Consider the following 24095-nt stretch of genomic DNA (forward strand, 5'->3'; position numbering starts at 1 on the left):
CAAAAAAATAGCTTGATAGCAATAAAAAAAAATTGTTCTAGGGTTCCCGTACTAAAACCTTGTATCTTTCCTACTTCGTAATCTAGCTAATATATCTAACTATACGTAAAATTCACTTTTTATTGATTCTAAATCATTTTCCCGGTCCTAAAGCCTCTATTTATAAAAAAAAAAAAACAAATTGAAAATTGTCGTTATCCACTTTATCCACTTACGTCTTCAATTCCCGTTCGACTCTAATTCGGAAACTTGTATTATTATTGGTCAACGCTTAGCGCGGCGAGCGTCGATTGGTTGTTGCGCAGGGAAGTTGCCGAATCCCAGTCGAATCAGGGGTGTGAATGAGGCTTAAGATTTGATTTTTCTCCAAAGTGTTCGCGGTCCGCTCAAGGTATGTAGGGAAAGGTTTGGGTAATCCTTCCGATTCCTCTGAAAAATGAAATATATCAAGATTAAAAGTTAAAAATATAAAAACTTAAGTTTTCTCTAGTCTGTAGTCTCTACTGGACAGTAACCGAATTAAAAAAGCGGCATGCTCGGTCAGGCCGAAGCCCACTGACGACGAGTGACGACGTTGTATATGTCTTGCTAGTCTCAAAAACTTTTGTCCTGTCCGCTACAGCAGTATTTCCGGACCTATACGACTTGCAAACCCTCAAGAAAAGAGCGTATTCCCTCTTAAAAGGCCGGCAACGCACCTGCAGCTCTTCTGATGTTGCGAGTGTCCATGGGCGACGGTAGCTGCATTCCATCAGGCGACCCGTTTTCTCGTTTGCCCCCTTATTTCATAAAAAAAATTGGGATAATAGTAAGTATGGTGTCACCTGGTGCCGAGTCCGGCTGTGAAGAGCAGCCGCCGTCCGCACACGAGGTACTCCGGGCAGCGCGCGAACCTGAACACCACCGCCGCCGCCTGCCCCGCCCGCAGCTCCCCGCTCACGCTCATTATAGCCTGCAGTACGATTACAGTGGGATGAACGAAAATAATCTATAACATTACTAGCAGACCCCGCAAAAGTTGTTTTGCCATAATATTATAAATTATTATTAATTATTAATCTATATCTATACATCTATACATATAAATAAAATTGGAGTGTCTGTTTGTAATATTGAAAGAACCGTTTTTTACTACATGCATATGAATCTATATATGATACATACACCAAAATAACATTTTTTACAATTTTTATCTGTATGTCTGTCTGCAGTCTGTCTGTTTGTTACGGCTAATCTCTGAAACGGCTGGAGCTATTTTACCGGGACTTTTTTTGGTAGATAGCTGATGTAGTAAGGTGTAACTTAGGCTACTTTTTAACCGACTACCAAAAAGGAGAAGGTTGTATTTTACTTTTTTCATATTTGTTAGCGGACTATCCATCTTATTATTATACTATGATGACGCGGACGAAGTCGCGGGCAACAGCTAGTATCAATATAAAAAGCAGATAAAAACCTATTGTCAGGCCTACGAATGTACCATCGAGGAAATTGATACCTAGGCAGTTGACAGACCAACGTCATTTGGTCGGCTATGTCAATTCAATGATAGCAGTGATCGGTGGATGGGTTTGACTTAACGCAACCAAATTACTTAGGTCCTAGGAATCAACTTCTCTGATAGTACCATAAAGGTATAACCACAGACATAGATCAAGATAGATACCGCATGTGTATGTACTTCGCGTGCCATATCGCGTTCCCAAACGATGAGCAATGCTCGTCTTTCGAAAGTCTGTTCTTTAGTCTGCGCTCCACCGTTATCGGAATCGAACGTCAATTGGATTGAAAAAATGCCTTATTGTGCCGTATAGAGCTGTAGAAATTCGAATAGAAACGTTGGCCTTGATAATGGACACGTTGCTTATCATCGGTACGTCACAGTAGGTAGGAAAAAAGTGGCACAAATAGAAGGACATGCGGTATTTATCTTGATCTATGTCTGTGGTAATAACTAATAACCTAGCGGAATAGAAAATCAATCCCGAGCTGTCAAATGAAACCAAAATACATTTACAACTGTGTGTACAAATAATGTGTTTACGTGTGCGTGTTAGTGATGTACCTACAATCTACATACATCTTTCTGAGAGCTCAAATTGCCAACGTGCCGATAAGTGCCGACTGACTGTCAAACAGATGAAAAAAATAGTACTGCCACACAAGCAGTGTTACTGATAGTGACATCCCTCTTGATCAACCCTTTGTTCCTCTATTCCGCTAGATATATATTAACTTTATAGATAGTACTAGCCTCAATGATGGCGGTCTGTCGCACGTTGCCGACGTGCACGGAGCACTGGAAGCCGGGGTAGATCGCCGTCGAGTGACGCAGCACCTGCACCGACGCCTGCACAAAAACAGAACATATATTGTCACTTCGAGATCATTATTGGAATATATAACATTATAGTTTGTGCGTTTTAAGATGATATGGGTGACACTTCTCATATTCCTTGCTACGGGTTTTTTTTTACAATAAAACAAAAAAAATCAAAATGTAATAAATTATATTCCATCTACAAAAACAAATGTTTCCTATAATTGTAAATGAATAAAAATGAAAAGTTGCTAAATGCTAAAAATTATTGTTAGGAAAATATTTGAAAAATGTCAAATGCATGAAATGGAACTTAGGCCAATAGAGATTGACACTGTTGAATCGAAATCAAATCAATAAAAGGGGCGGCCATTTTAAATCGCCGGGGCCACTCTGAAACGTCAGTACGAAATCGATAATTTCGATTGCAATTCCTTTACGAAGTAATTCGATATTTTTAAATTATCGATTAATTTTCTTAGGTAACTTCCCTTCTATTGTCAATTATAATGTGTCACCCATATGTTCTTAAAACGCACAAACTATAGTTGGAATTGATCAAAATCCTTTCTTAGCGGATGCCTACGTCATAGCATCTACCTGCATGCCAAATTTCAGCCCGATCCGTCCAGTGCGTTGATGATATTTTCAAATTGACTTATTTATCAATCATAAGCTTTTATTTGATGATAAGTGTGAAATACGGTTTCCTAGACCAAGTTCTACTAGAAATATGTATTTGTTCAATGAAATCTATATATATATATATATATATATATATATATATATATATATATATATATATATATATATATATATATATATATATATATATATATATATATATATATATATATATATATATATATATATATATATATATATATATATATATATATATATATATATATATATACATATATATATATATATATATATATGGAACGACATGAGCCGAATTCTAAGCCATCATAGATGATCCGCTTCGCAATTCATCTTGCCGGGGATATGGTGAACTATGAGATTTATATTGAAAGTGTCGAGCAGGGCGAAGACCTTGCGAACGACATGCATAAGTTCGGGAGATTTTGAGCCCCCTTCCTTTTTCAAATATGCTACAACCGTTCTGTTGTCGGTCTGAAGCATAGTCGACGAATTGGATAGGTAAAGACAATGATCTTTTAATGCGTAAAGCACTGCAAGCATCTCCTTCTGGTTGGAGTGCAAGATCATCTCGTGAGATGTCCAGGGACCGCCAACTTCGTGATTGTCTATTCGGGCGCCCCATGCTATTCCAGAAGCGTCCGTCGAGATAAAATGCTCGGCCGCGTGGTAATGCAGGCGAGATCGAACATTGCAATTCTTTATCCACCATTCTAAATCGCGGAGTACTGCGTTTCGGACTGCGTAGCGACGACAGGAGCGGAGATTTTAAAAGGTAATTGCAAAATCGCAGAAGCTCCCGAAACTTCAAGCGGCCTCGTGGGACCGCGAAGCTGGCAAAATTTACTAGACCGACTAGGCTTTGGATTTCTTGTAAATGCGCAGTCTTTCGCTGTATTTATAGGTCGACACTTGTCGATAATAGTTTGCGTCTTTTTTACAGGAAGCCATTTGAGGCCGAGCCATGGATCCCAACAGATCCCAAGAAATTCCAGTGCCTTTTAAGAAGTTAAAACAGATTTTTTGAAATTGATTTGCCAACCTAAGCTTTTCAGTAAATTTACTGTATAATGAATTTGACTCGAAAGTACGGTCTTGTCTTGATTGGCTATTAGATAATCGTCCAAATAAGATATTATTCTTATTCCTCGGTTTCGCATGGTCTGCGCGACCCAATTGCTCAACATCGCAAAAACATGAGGCGCCGTCGCCAAACCGAAAGGGAGGCAGGTCACTTGATACAATTTTTGCTCGTAAATCACCCTCAGGAACCTCCTGTGAGAGGCCTCAACGGGGACGTGAAAATAGGCGTTCGATAAATCTATTTTTGATAGGTAATCGTATGGTTGTAAGAAATTGGGCACTTTTTGCATGTTTATTAATTTGAACTTGCTTAGAATTACAAATTTGTTTAACAATCGCAGATTGAATATTGGCCTCAGGCTGCCGTCGCTCTTGAATGTTAAAAACATCGGGGAGACAAAGCTCGGGGAGTTGCGTACTCTCTCCAGGGCACCGTTTTTTAGTAACGTTTTTATAGCGAGCGACATTTAAGTTGAATTTCGAGTGTGAAATCTTTGACAAGTCGAAGAAGGTACCCACAGCGGTGGCTTTTTCTTTAGAGGAATCCTGTATCCCTGGATAATTTTTAGTACAGTTTTTGGACCACCGAGATTTTTCCAAACATGAACAAAATTTGCCAAGCGACAGGCAACACGTGTCAAAAACTACGTTTCGATTTGAAACTATTTTTGTTTTGTGTGGTCTTAGATTGACCTTTAGCATTGTCAAAATTAGATTTCTGGCGAGATCCGTTCGCATCGGCCCTCGACTTATTTTGGTTCTGCGCGAACCTTTTATTTTGTGTGTACCCATGTTGTGGGTAGTTTGAATTCGGGTAATTATTAAAATTAGGTCCCGAACGTAGTGTTTGAATCGGTTGATATTGATACGGGTGTGCATTTTGTGCAAAAACAGGTGTTAATCTGTCGTATGAACCCCACAGTGGGTGAAAGCGAGCACCCTGCGCGGGTGTTTTATAATTTGAGCTCGAGCTAGCCTGCGCGGCCGTTCTTTGCATTGTAGGTCGTACCGGCGAAAAAAATTTACTAGTACCGCCCGCTTTTTCAACAGCCAACGAAAACTGTTCTTTGTTGAACAAGTTATGGCAAGACGGAGGTATTTTGCGTAAACTCGCTCGTAAAAACCTATCTTTAACAGATCTTAAAATAGCATCCCTTCTTTGTCCTATCATATCTGCTCTGTGCCCGCAAGCGAGTTGAAACATATCGCAAGAAATTTTATTGTACATACCTTCCACAAAAATCTCATTAATTTTATCTTTTATAGAAGACACAGTCAAATCACCGGAATTTTCCACGACCCAATTTTAAAATGATTCAAAACCTGCCTGCGCGGCATATTTTTGTTTTAGCACTGCCTGCGAAATAGTCGCATAGCTGCGTTCGGCAATACACAAATTAGGGTATTTCTCGAAAGGTTTTATTTCGTCGTTACATTCGAGTTCGAGAAATTCGGGCGTAGAACAATATAATTTCTGAACATCGGAATAGCGCACGTCACTCCATTCGGGAGTGTCGAAGTGTTGCGCCGACATTAGTAAATTGTGCAGTTCGAACGGTCTTACAGAGTGGACGTGTTGCAAGTTGTTTTGCAAAAATTAGCAACACATGCTTAGCGAAAACTATCCTTATCACAAAGTGCATTGAACTTATACAGTTTTCAAAAATTTATACAGTTTTCAACTTGTTTGGAGCTCGAAGCTAAATTTTCATTATCATTATCGGAAAATAATTCGCCGCTAACATCTAAACACCGGTTGTCATCGCAATTATTATTATATTTTGGAGCGGCTGCCAAGCGGGAAAGTAATTATTATAGCCCGTCGATTGAAAATACGATTGAGCCAATAAACTTTGAATTTGACTCACCTGCTCAGCGAGTTTACTTAACTCAATGTCGGATGTCCGGCGACGCTTACGTTGGTCTCTGCTCCTCGACGTTTCGGCCTTCCTTTTGTTTCGCGCAGGAAGATCGGATTCGGAACTCGAGCTAATATTTTTATCCGAACCCATTATTTCTAATTATAAGAATTATTGAGAAGTCGTTCGGTAAACCGAAAAGTAAAATTAATGTGCCACGTGCACAAATTTAAACAAAAGATATGAAATTACGCGTGCGGACGTATATTAATACGTCCGCACAGCACGAAAAATAACCGCCAATGGTTCCAAATCCGTTGTGCTGTTAAAAGCTCAACTCTGCCACCTGGTGGAAAAACTTAGAACTAAACGTCAACCAACCGACAGAAAGCGGGTGACGTAAGAGGATATAGAAGTCGTTTAGGTACTATTTCCGCCACACATACGAAAAATAGTGTTGCCACTCTCATTATTTGGCTTTGAATTACGGTACAGTAAGTTAATATCTTTTATTTATCGCGCTCGTTACGTGTAAGTTTATTTGTACATGTGTTTTCGGTGCCATTTATAAGGCATATTTTTCAATCAACATTTTTATGGGTTTCTACTGTGTAAAATATTAGTTTTTTTTTAATTAATGATTATGAAGCGATTAGCATGAAGAAAAAAATTAGGTCAAGTAGGCTATTGGAACATTTTTAAATATTTTATTTTATATGAGTATTTACTTATATATACTATTTTCTATTTTTGAATAATAAGACCTATAATGGGACTTAATAATTTACTTACTTATTTCAACTGTTTTAAATACAATTTTATGCAGAAAATATCACCAAACGTTGCGCGTGCGCAACTCACAAAAATTTAGTTTCATTATTAAAAATAATAGATAAATAGTTGGAGTATAAAATTATGTGTTGGTAGAATAAAAAACAATTACCTGGAAGAATATACATCCTCTCGGATCATTGGGATCTTCCAGCATGATCTCCGGGCATATGCAGGTCTCCGGCATATGCACACACTTCTCCTCATCGCTGGAGGCGTCTTGCACGGATTTCTCGTACATGTTAACATTAACACTCTTCCCTTCGCCGTCACTTGACTGTGAGATTTTTTTCCTTCGTGCCGCTTTGCGATTTTTGTCCACTTGCGTTCCATCAACGTTCGTCTGCAAATTACATTTGGTAAGTTAATTATTTGCAGTTTGATATTTAGAGTCATTAAATAAATAATTTAAAAACTCAATTTTTATACAAAAGGATAGATGACGACCCTTTCTAAATGACAAAAGAAAACGGTTTTCTATACAGTACTCGGCGAAACGTCGCGGTAGCGGTCATCGACTCCCTGTCAAAAACTTGTCGTTTTCTATATACACCGCGATTGACAACGAAGTATCAGATGTTGTCAATCACGGCTTTGTATAGAAAATGACAAGTTTTTGGCAGGGAGCCAATGACCGCTACCGCCATGTTTCGCCGAGTACACTATAGTTCACCGGGACAAAACAGGTCTTAACTTTTAGGTAAGTTGCCATCGGCGACTACGAGGTTAAAAAAAATTATAGAGATTTGGCACAATAATTATGACTATTGATGACTTTAAAGTTTAATTCCATACATTTTTTCAAACAACTTCGATGTTGTTGACATCAAATCGTGGTTAAAACCTCTAATCGCATTACCTATCCTCAACCAATCACCTGTCTTAGTTTGCACCTCCCCGGGGGGCAGGCGCCGAAGGTGGGTCGCTTTCCCTCCTGGTAGCCCCCCGGCACCGCCAGCAGCACCATGCCCTGCCGCAGCGAGGGGGGGTAGTGGGACAGGCCGAGCGAGGCGGACTGGCCGGCCCGCACCGCGCCGCACGGCACGCGGTTCCGGTATATTGTCTTCACCGATATCTCCACGAACTCCCCGTTGTCTAGTGGCCCTGTTGAGTATGTTTATAAATTATTATATACTAGCTGTCCCGGTGAACTTCGTGTCACTTAAAAACCTTCCCTGGACTCATACGAATATTTTAAGACTAAAATTAGCCCAATCCGTTCAGCCGTTCTCGAGTTTTGCGCTTAGCAACACATTCAGCGACTCATTTTTATATTATAGATAAATAAACATTAAATTTACTGACTGAAAATACCAGTTTTGGTCATATAATCTATATTCTAGAGTGACAATGATTGATAAAATCAATCGCTAAAACAAAGTTTTCTAAATACCACAGATGTTATATAATACGCCTCGCATGCTGACATAATAAGTGATTATGTCGACATGCAAAGGGGGCGTGCCACGCGTCGCCAAATCGTGCGCAATCGTGAGTAAATATTTGTAACCAATCAGAGGTTCGTGACATTTTTGCGTGTACTGTTGAAATTATTGTGAACATAGTGAAGTGTAAATGTGCGAGTAGCTAGCGACATCGGCTCTAGTACAAGTGCTTCATAACATGTTTTTGTGTTTTGTTCTAAATACTTAATGATAATAATCTCGTTTTTACTATAATATTACCTATGATGAGGTCGTCCCCCTCCCTGAGCTGTCCGCGCGCCAGCAGCCCGCCCACCACCGGCCCCGCCTCCCCCACGTGGAAGATCTCGTCGATTTGGAACTCGCATGTTTCCTGCAACACATCACACGTAATTAGTGACGTCACGAACTTGCGCATGCGCATGTCAAGAAGGCAGGAAAAATCACGTTTATTGTATGGGAGCCCCCCCTAAATATTTATTTTATTTTATTTTCAGTGTTTGTTGTTATAGCGGCAAAAGATATACACAATCTGTGGAAATTTCAGAAGTCTAGCTATAGCGGTTCTTGAGATACAGCCTGGAGACAGACAGACGGACAGACAGACGGACAGACAACAAAGTCTTAGTAATAGAGTTCCGTTTTTACCCTTTGGGTACGGAACCCTAAAAAACGGACGTGTAAACGCGCAGTACTCAAGTATACGTCACAGCGAGCAAGCCTGTCATCCCTTTCAGATCAATCTAAGAAAAAAGGGATGACACTACGATGTTGCCACTTTTTAATTTCTTCACTTTCTTGACATACTATTACGTGAGTGGATGCGTGCTTATCTATACTAATATTATAAATGCGAAAGTGTGTCTGTCTGTCTATCTGTTACCTTTTCACGCCCACACCCCACTGATTTTGCTGAAATTTGGTATGGAGATACTTTACGTCCCGTGAAAGGACATTGGATACTTTATATCCCGAAATACCCCGGTTCCCGCGCGATAATCGAATTTTGGCGCAACAAGAAGTGTTACTACTCACGTGTAAATGCGCAGGCTGCGCGTGCGCATCGGGCGGTTGTAGCGCTAGCAGGTACGCGTGTAGCGCGTTCAGCCCCGCCCCGCGTACGCAGCTCACTGGGAACACGGGCACGCAGCGCGAACATCTATAATAATAATGATAAAAATAGAATCTGGTATAAAAGGCATTTTATTATACACTGATATATTTTTATGTCACAAGATTAAGTTTCGTCCTTTTTCTAGTTGACGGACGTTGTTCGTAGAGTCCACATCCTGAGGATGCTCTGGTGTTGGGGCGAAACGCGCGTCGAAGTGTTGAACCTGCATGGTGGTGAGGGGCCTTGCACGGATTTACCAACATTATTGCTTGTGTGGTGGTGGTGTTTGCAGGTTCTTGAATGCGAGTGTACGCATAGGCAGTGTGGGAGAGGAGGGAGGTGCTGTACGCATGCCGATGCGGTACACTCACTCATCTACTTAAAGGTTGAGGTTTACTTCGCGGAATATTGCTAAAAATAATAACAAACTAAATTTTAAGCTTTGGATATCCGCAAAGTAACGCCTGATTCTATTAACCTTTTTCTAGTTTCCAAAAATATAGTTGTTTATTCTGTATTTACAAGGAGACTTACTCGTCGTCCTTTTTGTTGTCGTTTTCATCGTCGATGGTGTCAAGTATCGACTTTTGCGGCGCGACGCAGCTCCGAGCGAGGTTCTCGTCAGTAATCAGTAGTGGTTTCTGTAAGGGACAAAATTTGTTTAAACCAGTTAAAAACTGTAAGACATTAGACGAGTGAAGGTGTTAACTGGGCTTGTTATCTAAGAGTTAAAAGACTTGAGAAAGGATGATGGAAATAGCGAGACGTCCGTCCCCTCTTCATCGTATCTAGTCTGTATGTATTAGCTGTTATCCGCCTCTTTCACTTTCACTTTCACTCTCTCTTCTTTTCTCAACAGGCGTTTCTTGTTCATGACTGGGACGGCACTAAATATCTATCTCACCTTCAGTCAACCAATCTTTGATAAATTAATAAATAAATATTGTTTTATTTTTGAATATGGGAGATGGATGGCGCGGCCATGCCGACTGTATGGGCGCCGCAGACTCGATCACACAAAAAGTGTGTCGTCTGCGATCTGCCTATAAGTATTTGAAACGAATATTTTTAGGAAGTCTACATGGTGCTCCTCCGTGATGCAGGTGATTCCCGCCGTCGCTCTCTCTTACCTTGTCCGTGGGCAGTAGGCGCGTGAGGCGGTCCAGCAAGGCGGGCAGCGCGGCGGGTGCGAGCTCGCACTTGGTGACCACCACGAACACGGGCAGGTCCAGCGCCACCACCAGCCCCAGGTGCTCCTCCGTGATGCGAGTGATGCCCGCCGTCGCTGAGATCTGGAAAACATAGATTTAAATGTGTGTTCTCAAATATTACTCAGTATACTGGCCAATGCTCATGACGTCAAGAATCCGACGTGATCGTGTTATACGTGATTATAAAAACACCAAAAAGCCATGTCACACAATACAGAAAACTGGCGTATATTTTGTGACAAATCAACAGTATGGCGTCAATCCTTAACGTCCTGGCCGGTATAGTGGGATAAGTTTCGGAACTTACCCTACGTAATATTTGCAACAACCAACAAGATCATCCCAAAAAAATCCTATACAATGAAGTACAACAGTTTACATAGAAGACTTAGCGATACCAATAATTAATTGACTTACCACAAGCATGGCGTAGTGTGGCGAGTACCCGGTGAGGCCGTGCAGCGTGGTGCGCTGGTACTTGGTGTGTCCGGCCAGGTCGAGGAAGGCCACGAGCTTGGCCGACCGCTCGCCGATCCGCTCCGCCGTCATCAGCTCCGAACACCCGTAGTTCACCACGTTCCCCTAAAGGGAGACAGACTTTTAGTTATTGGAGAACTCTTGTAATTTCTCTGGCATTTAGAACATTAGTATGTTTTAATGCTAAAGTCTATCTGCAACTATTAGGTTTTAATCTGCTGAACTGATTTTAACCCATCAACTCCCAAGCGGCACCCGGGTGCCACATAACAATTTGAAAATCTATTCTGTCTGTGATTCCCACGATCGATGTATTAATTAAGTTTGGTATGATGATTCTGAAGTCCCCAGAAAGAATATAGTATAGTTTATCCTAATGTACGAATCCACTGCGAGGACTTGAAAATACAAATACTGAAAGTTATCAGCAAATGTTCGTATGTTATTTAAATAAATAAATAAATAAAATAAAAATTGTTTTATTTCTGAATAAATTTGAACCAAATATTTTCAGAACGTTGAACTACATGTTGCCTACCACCGGTTCGGGAACTAACCCGGCGAGAAGAACCGGCGTAAGAAACTCGCACGGGGCCACTTTTTAGTAAAAAAAGTGGAAAATTTGTCTTTTAAAAAAATAAAATTTACAATGTAAATAACTATTTGTAGCTTTCCAATGTCAATATTTTATCAAAAATTCTACATAATTTTCTACGATCTTTTAAAAATAACTTGAACGAATTACTCGAGCGATTAACTCTTATATAGTTATAGTATTATGATCCTTAAATATTAATCTACATTCTAGCATAGATTTTTCTGAGGACGCCATATTTTTTTCTATGTGTGTGCAATATAACCTGTGCGTCGAAGCCGAGTATCTCGTGGCTGAGCGAGGAGGTCCGGCCGCTCTTGACCTCGTGCAGGTGACGGAACATGTTCAGCCGGGCGCTCCCTCTACCGTTGTCTAATTCACCTGCTCAGAAAAAAAAGTCTTAACTAAAAACAAAAATATGAAAAATTTTTGCCAGCTTACATCACACAAAACAACGATACACGCAGTAACTTTGTTTTACCAGATTCACCACTTCATTATGGTATGAATATATATTTTATTACTAGCTGTTGCCCGCGACTTGCGCGCTATAAACTTCAGTTTATAGCGCGCGATGTCAACAAAATTGGTGTCAAAAGCTTTTATAAAAAAACCCTGGTACCCCTTAAATCAAAACAGCTGTGCAGTGTGCACATATTTCATTTTTTTTTAATTAAACTATATATTTTATGCCAAATTTTAAAGCTTATTTAGCCCCCCAATTACACAACTTTACCCATAAACTATTAATTATCATTGATAGGTTTAAGGTTACGTCACTGCATAGATAAAGTACCGAGTTATATTATAATAACGTAAAAAAGAAGTAACAATCGAAAAAATCAAAATTTAAATGTAAGATGATACCACCTCTTATAAAAAGACGTTTGAGCAAGCGTCAGCGCGATGTAGGAGACGCACGGCGCCATCTATTATGAATTTTTGGAACTAACTTAATTTTGACAAATTTACGCATTTTCACCCCCTTACAACCCTTTTTCCCAGTAAAAAGTAGCCTATGTCCTTTCTCAGGCTTTATATTATCTGTGTACAAAATTTCATTACAATCGGTTCGGTAGTTTTGGCGTGAAAGCGAGACAGACAGACAGACAGAGATACTTTCGCATTTATAATACTATAGTATAGATTTAAAACCCCATTGCTAATAACCTAATAAGTAATAAAATATACATTCATACAATAGGCTACTTGACCTCATTTTTTTTCTTCATGCTAATCGCTTTATAATCATTCATTATTACAAAAAAAAAATATTTTAATATTTTACACAGTAGAAACTCATAAAAATGTTAATTGAAAAATATGCCTTATAAATGGCGCCGAAAACACTGTCCGCCATAGTGTGACGATATACGTTTTGTATTTTAAGCTCTCTTTATTGAACATTTTTATATGCTAAATGTACGCGTCTAAAAGTGCCTAAAAATTATATAAGAATTAAATAAGAAATTAGAAATCATTTGTAATGTTGAAAACTTTTGGAGAAAAGTTTTGGCCATTTCATTTCCCGTCCACAATAAATGGAGATAACTTATTAAACTGATGTTTTATTTGAATTATTCAAGAAAATATATTTTACAAATCTTTCTAGGCTTAATTTTATTATTTATGTACAAATAAACTTACATATAACGAGCGCGATAAATAAAAGATATTAAATTACGAATAGAATGACGTCAATTCGGAAGTACCATAAAGCGTTTTCGTCCGTACAAATCCTATTTTCATAAAATCATATTTTCAAATCGACTTAATTTATCAATCATAAGCTTTTATTTGATGAGTACTACTAGAAATATGTATTTGTTCAATGAAATTGAATATAGGTCAAGTAGCTTATTCGTCGTGTTCTGATACACTGGAAAAGGTGCCTGATACAACAGGACAATACATATCCCTTGTGTAACTATTTTTACAAGTAAGGGGGTTGGTTAATATCATCCATACTAATATTACAAATGCGAAAGTGTGTCTGTCTGTTACCTCTCCACGCCCAAACCGCTCAACCGGTGTTGCTGAAATTTGGCATGGAGATACTTTGATAGATAAACGAGTCATCTAGTCCCAGGTAAGGACATAGGATACTTTTGTCCCGGAAAAATGTACGCTTCTCACGCGATAAACGAGTCATCTAGTAAGAAACATTGAAAGATACCCACCTTGCGTCAATACTCCGACTAGAGTGGACTTGCCGGCCTCGTTCGCGCCGAGCACCGCCACTCGCAGCTCCACGCTCTGACTGGCTGCGAGCTGAGAGATAATAAGGAGATTTTGTTTATATTAAGCTGTCGACAAATCAGTAACCTTATCTTGTTAATGGATGTTATCTTACTGCCTCGCCGTTAAAGAGTGAACCGTTAGGAAATAGGAACTACCAAAAGCTATCACATCCTTTCAAAAGCTACCAAGTCGTGTCAAAGTATACTTTCATCTTTATTAAAATACTGTAATAACATAATATTCTCCATAATGTTTATACAATATATTCAACCTTACCTTCCGTATATAAACTTCAGCTACCGCCCTATGCGGCGCCAACCTGCGTGCGCGCGCCGCGACAATCTCTGCGCCGATAGCCCGCGCCATGTCCCGCAACGACCGCAGACTCGCCCGCAGCGCCGCCGCTCGCAGCCCGCGCAGCGCGCCGCAGTCCCGCACACCCACCACGTACACTGCACTCCCCCCGCCGGATCGCAGACGCCATTTTAACTGGACGTTATAAGTTTAACAAGATGGTGGACAGTATGAGTATGACAAGTAGCAAACACTATGACTGTGTTTGATAATTTAAAATACCCGCCCGACCTTCGTCGACGGCATTTTAGCTGACAAGATGGCTGACATTATGAGTTTGAGAAGATGGCGCACGTTGTGAGTCAAAATGAGACAAAATGGCAGACATTTCGACTTTGAAAATGGCGTTATGACTTGGCTAAAATAGCAGTCCTAATAGCTATTAAAATATGGCGTGCTTTGACTTTTGAAAAATTTAAGTTAAAAAATTATAATTTTCAACTTGAAGTACTCTCTTCCAGCCGTAAAATAAGTAACAATTCTTAACGAACTGTATAAAATGTAGGTAAACGACAAGCGACCTTATGCTGTAGTGAACAGGGTGTATAGTGTATACCTGCGTGACGAGATGCTGGAAGCGTCTCTCGCAGGGCGCGACGAGCTGCAGCTTGTACTCGACGTTGCCGAAGCGCGGCTCAGGCGGCAGGCTGCCGTAGCACTCGTCGCCGGAGTCCTCCGCGTCCGTCGTCCTACAACACAAACCACATCTAAAGCACTCCCTAGACGGTAATTCAGCATTACATGCGTTACGTGTTGTAATGCACGCATGATCGTTTATTGTATTGATTGATGCGAATGACATGCAAACTACTATCTTTAATTTTTCGTTCTGCAATATGTGCATTACATGCACGCATGATCGTTTCGCAATCGGTATGTCATGCAACAATTAATACTGTCACGTAAATGCATGTAATGCTGAATTACCGTGTAGGGAGTTGGTATGCAGATACTTGTGTCCCGGGAGAGTACATAATATGATAGTTTTTACTGCGGAAAAATGTACGGTACCCGCACGAGTCTATCTAGTATATTCACACATACAATGGCACTCGGGGACTGCCGAGGTAAAGCTATTGCATAGCATTTTCACGCATACGTCTAGTAGCACGAACACAAACACCGTGCCGAAGTCTGCTGAACTGAAAAGACGTTAGACGTCGTTGGGTTTATTTTCGTTACGGAATATCTTGAGTCAGTCGCCGCGTTCAAATCCCGAAATATACGCTATGCAATAGCTTAATAACACTTACAAATAAAATCAATAATTAACTTACGTATCATCACAGAATTCATCCAAATCATCGGAGCTGTAGAAGAAATCGCTCTCCAGATCGTCCGAGCTGAACTCTCCCGCCATATACATGTCATCCTTAATTCTAACCTTCTCCAAATTGTCTATCACGTTGTACACACGCTCGTCGAATTCCGCGCTCACTTTACGCTTAGCTTTAGCGATTTCTGCTTCGGTGTCTTTATCGAACTTGTTGCATTTCTTGTCAGGTTTGAGGATATTGACGTTTTTTCCGATTCGTTCGTCGCTGTTTTTCTGTATGACCGACTGGTTGTTTAGCGTTTCCGGTTCCTCTTGACTCCAGCAGAACTCTTTGGGTGGTGACGGCTTCTTTTTCCTCCTATTCTTGCGCCCCGAGTTACGCCTTTTCGGTTTCTTATCTATGTCTTTTTCTGAAGCTTTCTCCTTGTCTGAAAAACAGAATAATCAAATTTTAAAAACACAGCGTATTACTATCGCTTTTATTAGCTTTGCCCCAAAAACTCTTTATTAAAAACTTTTTCGGGTTGAGAAGTAGGCTATGCATCTAGAGCTTGAACTAAGTATACGGATTTGAATGTTATCAAAATCTGTACAGCTTTTGCGTGAGAATGTAACAAATATAAAATGTGTAAGGGACTCACAAATACGTTTGAGCTGTACAAATTAGATTTTACTAGGATTTTGATTTAAAAAAAAAACAATACTATTATAACCGCGGCAAGCGACCGACCGCGACCGACAAAATACTACTGGCAACTGATTTAATTTAACTCTACGCCACTACAAGGCAAAGGCGGCATGTATCGCTACATCAAAAAAAAATAGGTATTATATATAAATCATCCGTAATGGATGATTTATACAGTATTTCTCAGAGCGACGTAACCACTCCTCAAATACTGTAGTGCCTGGGACAAGATTTTTAAATGTCCGTATGGTTGCCCAAGCGCATACGGAATTCTCGCAACATAGTCGGCCTAGTCCAGAGGAAAGATCAATATCAGTAGAAAATGAATCCCATAGCCTAGATCATAAAGTGGTATTTTATTTAAATTGTTGTCGGTCGCGATCGGATAGCCACCTCAAAGTATAATTTCAAATAGTTGTATCTTACCTTCCACACTCTTAACCTCCATGTAATTCTCTATGTAGTTGCAGTCCTTAACTAATATTTCATTACTAAGGTCGGGCTCACACAGGAACGAGGACTCCTCCGGAAGAGTCTCATTCTTGCCCTGCGACCTCCGCCCTCTTCGCCTGCCTGTTACATAAAAAAACATGTTATGGTAAATTACATGCAACTTTGTAACTAACCAGCAACTCCGTTGGGCCAAAATTTTCGCATTTATAATCTATGCAGGGTGTAACAAAAATAATTAAGTAGTGATAATACTTTAGGGTGTGTACGTGTTCCTTGTAGAGAGTTAACTGTGAGAGTAGCAGCGCTGAAAGACCTAAATTTTTTTACACTTTTAAACTCGTGACGCTCGGGCCTTTGCCCATACAAAAGTGAAAAAAAATTTGGTCTTTCAGCGCTGCTACTTTCACAGTGAACTCTCTACAAGGAAGACGTACACACCCCAAAGTATTATCACTTATTTTTGTTACACACTGTATATATAAAAATGAATCCATATTTCGCGTGGTCACGACAACACGCGTAAACGGCTGGATCGATTTTGATGAAATTTGGTATAGAGATACTTTGAGTCCCGAAAACGAACATAGGATACATTTTGTCCCGGAATAATGTACGGTTACTGCACAATATACTTTTATGATTTGCGCGTAAGCTATGCAATCGATTTTGATGAATTTTGGTATGAAGATATTTTGAGTCTCGGGCCGGTATAAATAGTCAGTACCTACTCAAGATGCATCTCAGTCTCAAGACACGGTTCAGGCTCTGAGATTGGTTGGCTGTCAAAATTTGGACCAATCATAGAGCCGAACCGCGTCTTGAGACCGAGATGCATCTGAGTACTGACTATTTATACCGGCCTAAGGAAAGGACAAGGGATACTTTTGTCCCGGAAAATGTACGGGTCCCGCACAATAAACTTTTATGATTTTCGCTTAAACCATTTAATCGATGTACGGGAACAACTATTAAACTAAAGTCCACGAGAACGAAGTCGCGGGCTACAGCTAGTATTATATACATACTAGATGACGCCCGCGACTCCGTGCGCCAAAATGCGTTTATCGGGCGGAAACCGTACATTTTTCCGGGATAAAAAGTATCCTATGTCCTCTCCCGGGACTCAAAGTATCTACATACCAAATTTCAGCGAAGTCGGTTCAGCGGTTGAAGCGTGAAGAGACAACAGCCAGACAGACACACTTTAGCAATTAAAAATACTATAAGATTGGATATAAAACTTGAAAACGCACACGTTCGCATGCTTGACGCAAGCACACAACTCACAAGCGTATAATGATTGTATGATTTTATAATACTCATATTTTTCTTTGTTAGCCTATGCTATCCCACTGCTGGGCAAAGCCCTCCCCCAGGGTCTTCCACTTGTCTCGCTCCAGCGCCACCGTTGGCCAGCCCGACTGGTATGCCTCCAGCTCATCGCGTCATCTTTTCCTAGGCCGGCCACGGTTGCGTCTTCCATCTTCAGGTACCCACTCTGACGATATTTTGCCCAGCGGTCGGGATGCATACGGCTAACGTGGCCAGCCCAATCCCACTTTAGCTTAGCCGCCTGAACTCCTACGTCCGTGGTTTTTGTTTGTGAGCGCAGTATTGTGTTCCTTATTTTGGCTAGAAGACTTACTCCCAACATACTGCACTCCATTGCTTTTTGGCAATACTCATATGATTTTTGATAAAGAAATCCACAAGTTGCAACTTTTTATAAAAATATGTATAAAATAACAAACACCTTTGTTAAAAGTTACTTACCTTTAGGGCCATCTTTTCTAATTTCTGGCTCAGGTTTATGTTTCTTCTTCTGTTTAGTTTCATTCCCGTCAGACGGATCAAAGAGGCTGAAGAATGAGTCCATTTTACATCTGAAAATAAGCAGTTAACAAATTATTATCCGTAAAGCATGTATGTTTTGAACAATATTACCTTTTACCAGAAAGGGGATTGTTTTTTTTTTTGGGTTTAAAGCGTATTTCTTTGACTTTTAGTAAAGCCTCTTGCTATTTTATTTGAGCTCGTAAGGTATCGTTAAATACATCTTTATATGCTACCGCGCGAACGAGCGTTTTGGCCGCTATACCGCGAGATCACAAGCACAGCGGCGCGCCGATATACACTCAATAAGATTTTTGTTTCGTTTTTTTCGACAAAATAAATAGCTTAATAACTCTTTTATTGAGTTATGTACAGTTTACATGTCATTACCAACATAATATTACAGTTACATAACAGTCTTATTTACACAGGTGTGGTGATATAATGATGTACATAATATTATCATAATTTATGTGGCATTGATACTGTTTTCTTCATATTAACCTTTAATAGTACTAATGAGTAATAAGTTATATTGAATTTGAAAAGAGCGACATAATTTTCCTTAACAAAATATATAAGGTTACTTGATAAGGTGTTACAAAAATAGCAAGAGCAAAAAACTAGTGTTTTTAAAATACCTATGTTAGTTGGCACAAAACCTGACAACAATTTGGCAAGCTTCTGGTCTATTTTGTTTATAAATATTTGAGGTATCTTTAATGATCTACACTAAAACAATTTTAACCCGTCGATCGCGGAAAAACGAGACACAATAGAATTTCTATTATTTATTACCGTATGGGGCAGAAGTTAGTTTTGTTGTAATTTTTATTATTTTTCGCATAATTCTTGTTTCTTTCTTTTTGGACCTAATATTTACTGTATAATGATTTAATTATGGCAGATGTGTGTCTGAAAATGTTAAGGGATTCGGGATTTTTAAATACAAATATGTACAAATACGATATTGAATGTACTGTCACTTCTTGGTGGAAATTCATCTTCAATTAAAAAATTATACACTTTACTTGCACTTATTCCACTTTATTTTAATATATATAACCCTGCTTTATCCCCATAGAGTTCAAAGTTTTTTAGAGGCTAGATTTCGTGCGCTAGAGTTTCTTGATGAAAAGTCAGTCAAGCCGAAACCAAATGTGATTGCAGGTTATAGCAAGTCTAAAGTACATCATGTTGTAAACCCGGATAATAATGTCATTGTGATTCATTATTATTGTGAATTTTGTAAGGAACAACATAAAATTGTAAACAGTTTGCAAAAGAGAGTTACGAGTCACGTCAACAGTTCATCCAAAATAGTGGCATAATTTTAATAGGCATGATGACTATTTATTTTTCTTATCGGTAATTGAAAGACACTTAAAAATAGAAACATCGTTGAAAGCAATGATATTCTATGTTGCTAAATTGGTTGAAAGAATGACTCTGATAGCTTAAAAATTCACCAAGATATGACAATTCAAATATCTCGTAAAAAAGACCTGCCCGAAACGCTCCATACAAAGTGCTACGAAAGTATGACGTCAGTCTTTCGTAGTTTGTACGCATCGGGAGACAACTTTGTTCGACAGGTATATCAAATATTGCGTTTTTATGAAAGTGGTTTTATAACAAAAGTTGCTTTTAATTGCATAAGTTATCGAATTGTATACAAATATTAAGTAATTTTATTGAAAAAAAATTCGACTTGAATATCCAACTTTGAAGGCGCATAACAAAAAAATACTATAAAGCTGAAATTTTGGGGACACTTATTTTTTACCGTGATTTCTTTATTTTATTAACAAAATTCGCTAATCTTTGACCTTGTCATCATCCCTATTGTCTAGGTCCCAACCACGCGGCCAAGTTCTGTAGATAATATAATGCTTCGTGTCGCATTTGCAAGCGGAAGCATTATTCATGGGCGTACCGAAGGGGGGGCAAGCGCCCCCCCCCTGGATCAAGTTGACATCTCTACTAAGTATATTATCTAGTACTTTTATCTATAAAAAATATTTTTTGTTTGCAATACAATATTTTTACAACTAAAAATTATTAATTTTTTATTCTTTATAAACACCTAGCTTATGAAAAATCTGATTTGCCCCCCCCCCCCCGTCCAGAACCTGGGTAATTTGCCCCCCCTGGCACCAGAACCTGGGTAATTTGCCCCCCCCTGGTCCAGAACCTGGGTACGCCCATGGCATCATTCATTGCTGCATCCTAAAGTTGTCCCAAATTCGACCGCCTGCAACAACGTTGCAAAGGTAAGTGTCAATTCAGCGGTTTCGAATATTCAGGCATAGCAATCGGATGGTGAACCCGCCACAAGCGTAATCTCGCATTTTTCTAAGGAGTCAGTTTCATCACAGGTTTTGTTGGCTACAGTTCTTGTCGAAGCACAGTCGAGAAATGGGTCAACACAACTCCTTAGAGTTTTGCTAGATCAGGGTTCGAAGGCGTCTTTCATAACTGAAGATGCAGTTCAACTTCTTGGACTCAAGAGGATGCCAGTGAAATCAGTGATTTCTGGAATAGGTGGTGACAACGGCGAGTTAGCGTCATAGAACATTGTTTCAGTGACAATCCACACCTAGATCCAAGTTTCAGTTTTCTGTTTTTATCGGACTTCGAAAAAATCACACCTGATGATAATTTTTTCGAAACCGGTCATGTATTTAACAATTTTGCAATAAATATATTAAAATAAAGTGGAATAAGTGCAAGGAACGTGTATTATTATTTAATTGATGTACAAATACCTCTCTCAGAAAAATAGAATTGAATTAAAATCTATTGTGTATTGGGAAACAAATATTTCTATTTTAAATGCATGTTTTGTGATTGTGAGAAATATTATGTAAGAAATAAATGCTTTAAATAATAGTGCAACAACTTAGAAATTACATTATTGGGTGAAGAATATATACTTTAAATAATTATTATAATTATAGTGCATAAAATATGTAAATAATTATTAAGCTTTGAACACTTAAGTTTTAAATTTAAAAAAAGGATATAAAAAAAGTGAACTCTGTCTGGTTTTAATATTAATGATGTAATTATTAGACAACTTACATTTTAAGTATCATACGACTAGAGTGAGTCATCATAGTTGCACAAGTTATTATATTATTTAACATTGCTAACAAGAAATTCATAAAATTGGAAGGTTGGAACTGTTTAGGTATTATAATAGGCATGATGACTATTTTTTTCTTATTGGTAATTAAAAGACACTTAAAACATAGAAACATCGTTGAAAGAATGACTCTGATAGCTTAAAAATTCACCAAGATATGACAATTCAAATATCTCATAAAAAAGACCTGCCCAAAACGCTCCATACAAAGTGCTACGAAAGTATGACGTCAGTCTTTCGTAGTTTGTATGCATTTTATTAACAAAATTTGCTAATCTTTGACCTTGAGCTCGGTCAAATAGCTAGTAAATAGGGATGATCCCTATTTACTAGCTATTTGACCGAGCTTTTTTAAGTCTCCTTGAGGCTCCTTTTTTAAGTCACCCAATTTTAGAACATTTTGAACTTTATTTATTTCTACAATGCCTAATCACTGTTTTGCAAAATAGCATAGAAAAGGGGGTGTAAGAAACTCGCATTTGTTTATTTGGTTTCAATACTTTATAAACAGTGACTAGTCCAATAAATACCAGTGATAGAGTTTTATTCTTGTCTTATCAGTCAAGTTTTATTGTTTTTTTTTCATTATCACAAACAAAAGTAGTTTATCACTGTCACTTATCACATTAAAATTCCTCAGAAGTCACACCATAGTCTTCTGTTAAAAGTAGCCTCTTTTCCCATGATCAGCTATACTTATAATATCTTCATAGTTTCATCATCCTGTTGTAGTCCACTGATGAATACTAATGCTAATAGATAAGGCGAACTAGTCAATTTGTGGCCTATGTTCATCAGTGGACTACAACAGGATGATGAAACTATGAAGATATTATAAGTATAGCTGATCATGGGAAAAGAGGCTACTTTTAACAAAAGACTATGGTGTGACTTCTGAGGAATTTTTCTTTGTATATTTGAATAACACTATGAGGCTGGCATAGAAACTAGTTCACAAAATTTTAATAGAAAAATGTATCTAATCGGTTTTATAGCTTACCAATAAACCTTATAACAGCAGCTGTTTCCCTAGGTTCAAGGTTGCAATTGTTCGCTCTTGGCAACCGCTTACTGATTACACGAGCGACTCGGTGAACGGACACCAACAATCCAGCTGTAAATACACAAATGAGCTTTGCCAATTCGTTGTGTGACGTTGAATACTAATGCTAATAGATAAGGTGAACTAGTCAATTTGTGGCCTATGTTCATCAGTGGACTACAACAGGATGATGAAACTATGAAGATATTATAAGTATAGCTGATCATGGGAAAAGAGGCTACTTTTAACAAAAGACTATGGTGTGACTTCTGAGGAATTTTTCTTTGTATATTTGAATAACACTATGAGGCTGGCATAGAAACTAGTTCACAAAATTTTAATAGAAAAATGTATCTAATCGGTTTTATAGCTTACCAATAAACCTTATAACAGCAGCTGTTTCCCTAGGTTCAAGGTTGCAATTGTTCGCTCTTGGCAGCCGCTTACTGATTACACGAGCGACTCGGTGAACGGACACCAACAATCCAGCTGTAAATACACAAATGAGCTTTGCCAATTCGTTGTGTGACGTAATATCAACAATAATATTTGCAATGTAATATGTACAAAAATAATCCAATAAATTGCCATTTCACAAACTCACTTCAGGCGGTGCACTAAGTTACGAATAAAACAAAGTTAATGAATAAAGTAAACACAACGTAACTTTAATTGAAAATAGAAATAAATTATTACGAAAATTGTGAAATTATTAGGAAATTCCATTCCCCATTCCCCAATCACAAAAAATATCCACTTTTGAATTTGACATTTGACAATAGTTGACACTTGACAATGAATAATTTTTATTCTTATAATGGCAGTTGGCACTTCGGCTATAACCATGGCCAGTGTCGAGTATGATAATATTATGGCGGGAAAACAATATTCTATAATACAATTTTTTCTATATTGTCAGGTCAGTCAGGTCTTAAGTCTAGTCAAAGTCTAAGTATAAAAAAATTTAATAAAAAAAATAATTAAGAGGGGCTCCCATACAAAAAACACATTTTTTTACTATTTTTGCTCTATAATGGTACGGAACCCCTCGTGCACGAGTCCAACTCGCACTTGGCCGATTATTACTATTTACTATTTCATTTAAACTAATAATTTCAGTAAATAAATATTTTGCCATTATTTTTCCAATTTTTCAATGTTTTAGAAAAATAAATTGAAAAATTTCCGAGCTTTGAAAGTTTTCGGAAAATTACCCATTACTAAGTATATGACATCTCTGACGCTCACATGCTAGTGGGACGGGAAAAACTACGGTCTTGAGCGTGAGCGTTTCTAACGTCATCTGGAACGCGGGGTTAGTCGTGTTCGTTTCGTTTTTCAATGTACATTGCGCATGCGCAAAGTTAAAAAGTCAGTGTGAGTGTCATGTTCAATGAATAAGCAAACAGATGGAGGCGACATAACTACAAAAAAGTGTGGCCGGCGCCATATTGCCAAGAACTAAAAATGGCGGTCTATAGTG

The 24095-nt window shown here is 38.6% G+C and overlaps 1 protein-coding gene across 2 annotated transcripts; it reads right to left on the minus strand.

Moving 5' to 3' along the window:
• Positions 1-23344, minus strand: LOC121736874 (GTP-binding protein 2-like). 2 transcript variants are annotated; one of them, XM_042128345.1, is made up of 19 exons: positions 23217-23344; positions 22988-23101; positions 18363-18472; positions 16563-16709; positions 15450-15876; positions 14729-14861; positions 14095-14307; positions 13758-13848; positions 11843-11958; positions 10923-11087; positions 10425-10586; positions 9829-9935; positions 9216-9339; positions 8442-8553; positions 7634-7860; positions 6869-7099; positions 2255-2350; positions 825-952; positions 1-429 (listed from the first exon to the last, which is right to left on the minus strand). In XM_042128345.1, exons 3-19 carry the CDS (start codon positions 18463-18465, stop codon positions 387-389), a joined length of 2625 nt encoding a protein of 874 aa, XP_041984279.1. In that variant the 5' UTR covers positions 18466-18472; positions 22988-23101; positions 23217-23344; the 3' UTR covers positions 1-386. The 2 variants fall into 2 exon arrangements, with proteins under 2 accessions (XP_041984279.1, XP_041984277.1); XM_042128343.1 differs by lacking the exons at positions 22988-23101; positions 23217-23344 and adding an exon at positions 22571-22714.
• Positions 23345-24095: the final 751 nt, after the last annotated feature.

The sequence above is a fragment of the Aricia agestis genome, chromosome 19 (assembly GCF_905147365.1).
Source record: "Aricia agestis chromosome 19, ilAriAges1.1, whole genome shotgun sequence".
Classification (NCBI taxonomy): Eukaryota; Metazoa; Arthropoda; class Insecta; order Lepidoptera; family Lycaenidae; genus Aricia; species Aricia agestis.

What these genes read in the sequence shown, in the direction of transcription:
- LOC121736874 (XM_042128345.1), bottom strand. Translation starts at nt 18,465, where the DNA reads ATGGACTCATTCTTCAGCCTCTTTGATCCGTCTGACGGGAATGAAACT. An exon ending in TAGAAAAGATGGCCCTAAAG is followed by an intron (nt 16,710 to 18,362) that starts GTAAGTAACTTT and finishes TTTATGTAACAG; the next exon opens with GCAGGCGAAGAGGGCGGAGG. An exon ending in GAGGATGTATATTCTTCCAG is followed by an intron (nt 2,351 to 6,868) that starts GTAATTGTTTTT and finishes GTTTTTGTGCAG; the next exon opens with GCGTCGGTGCAGGTGCTGCG.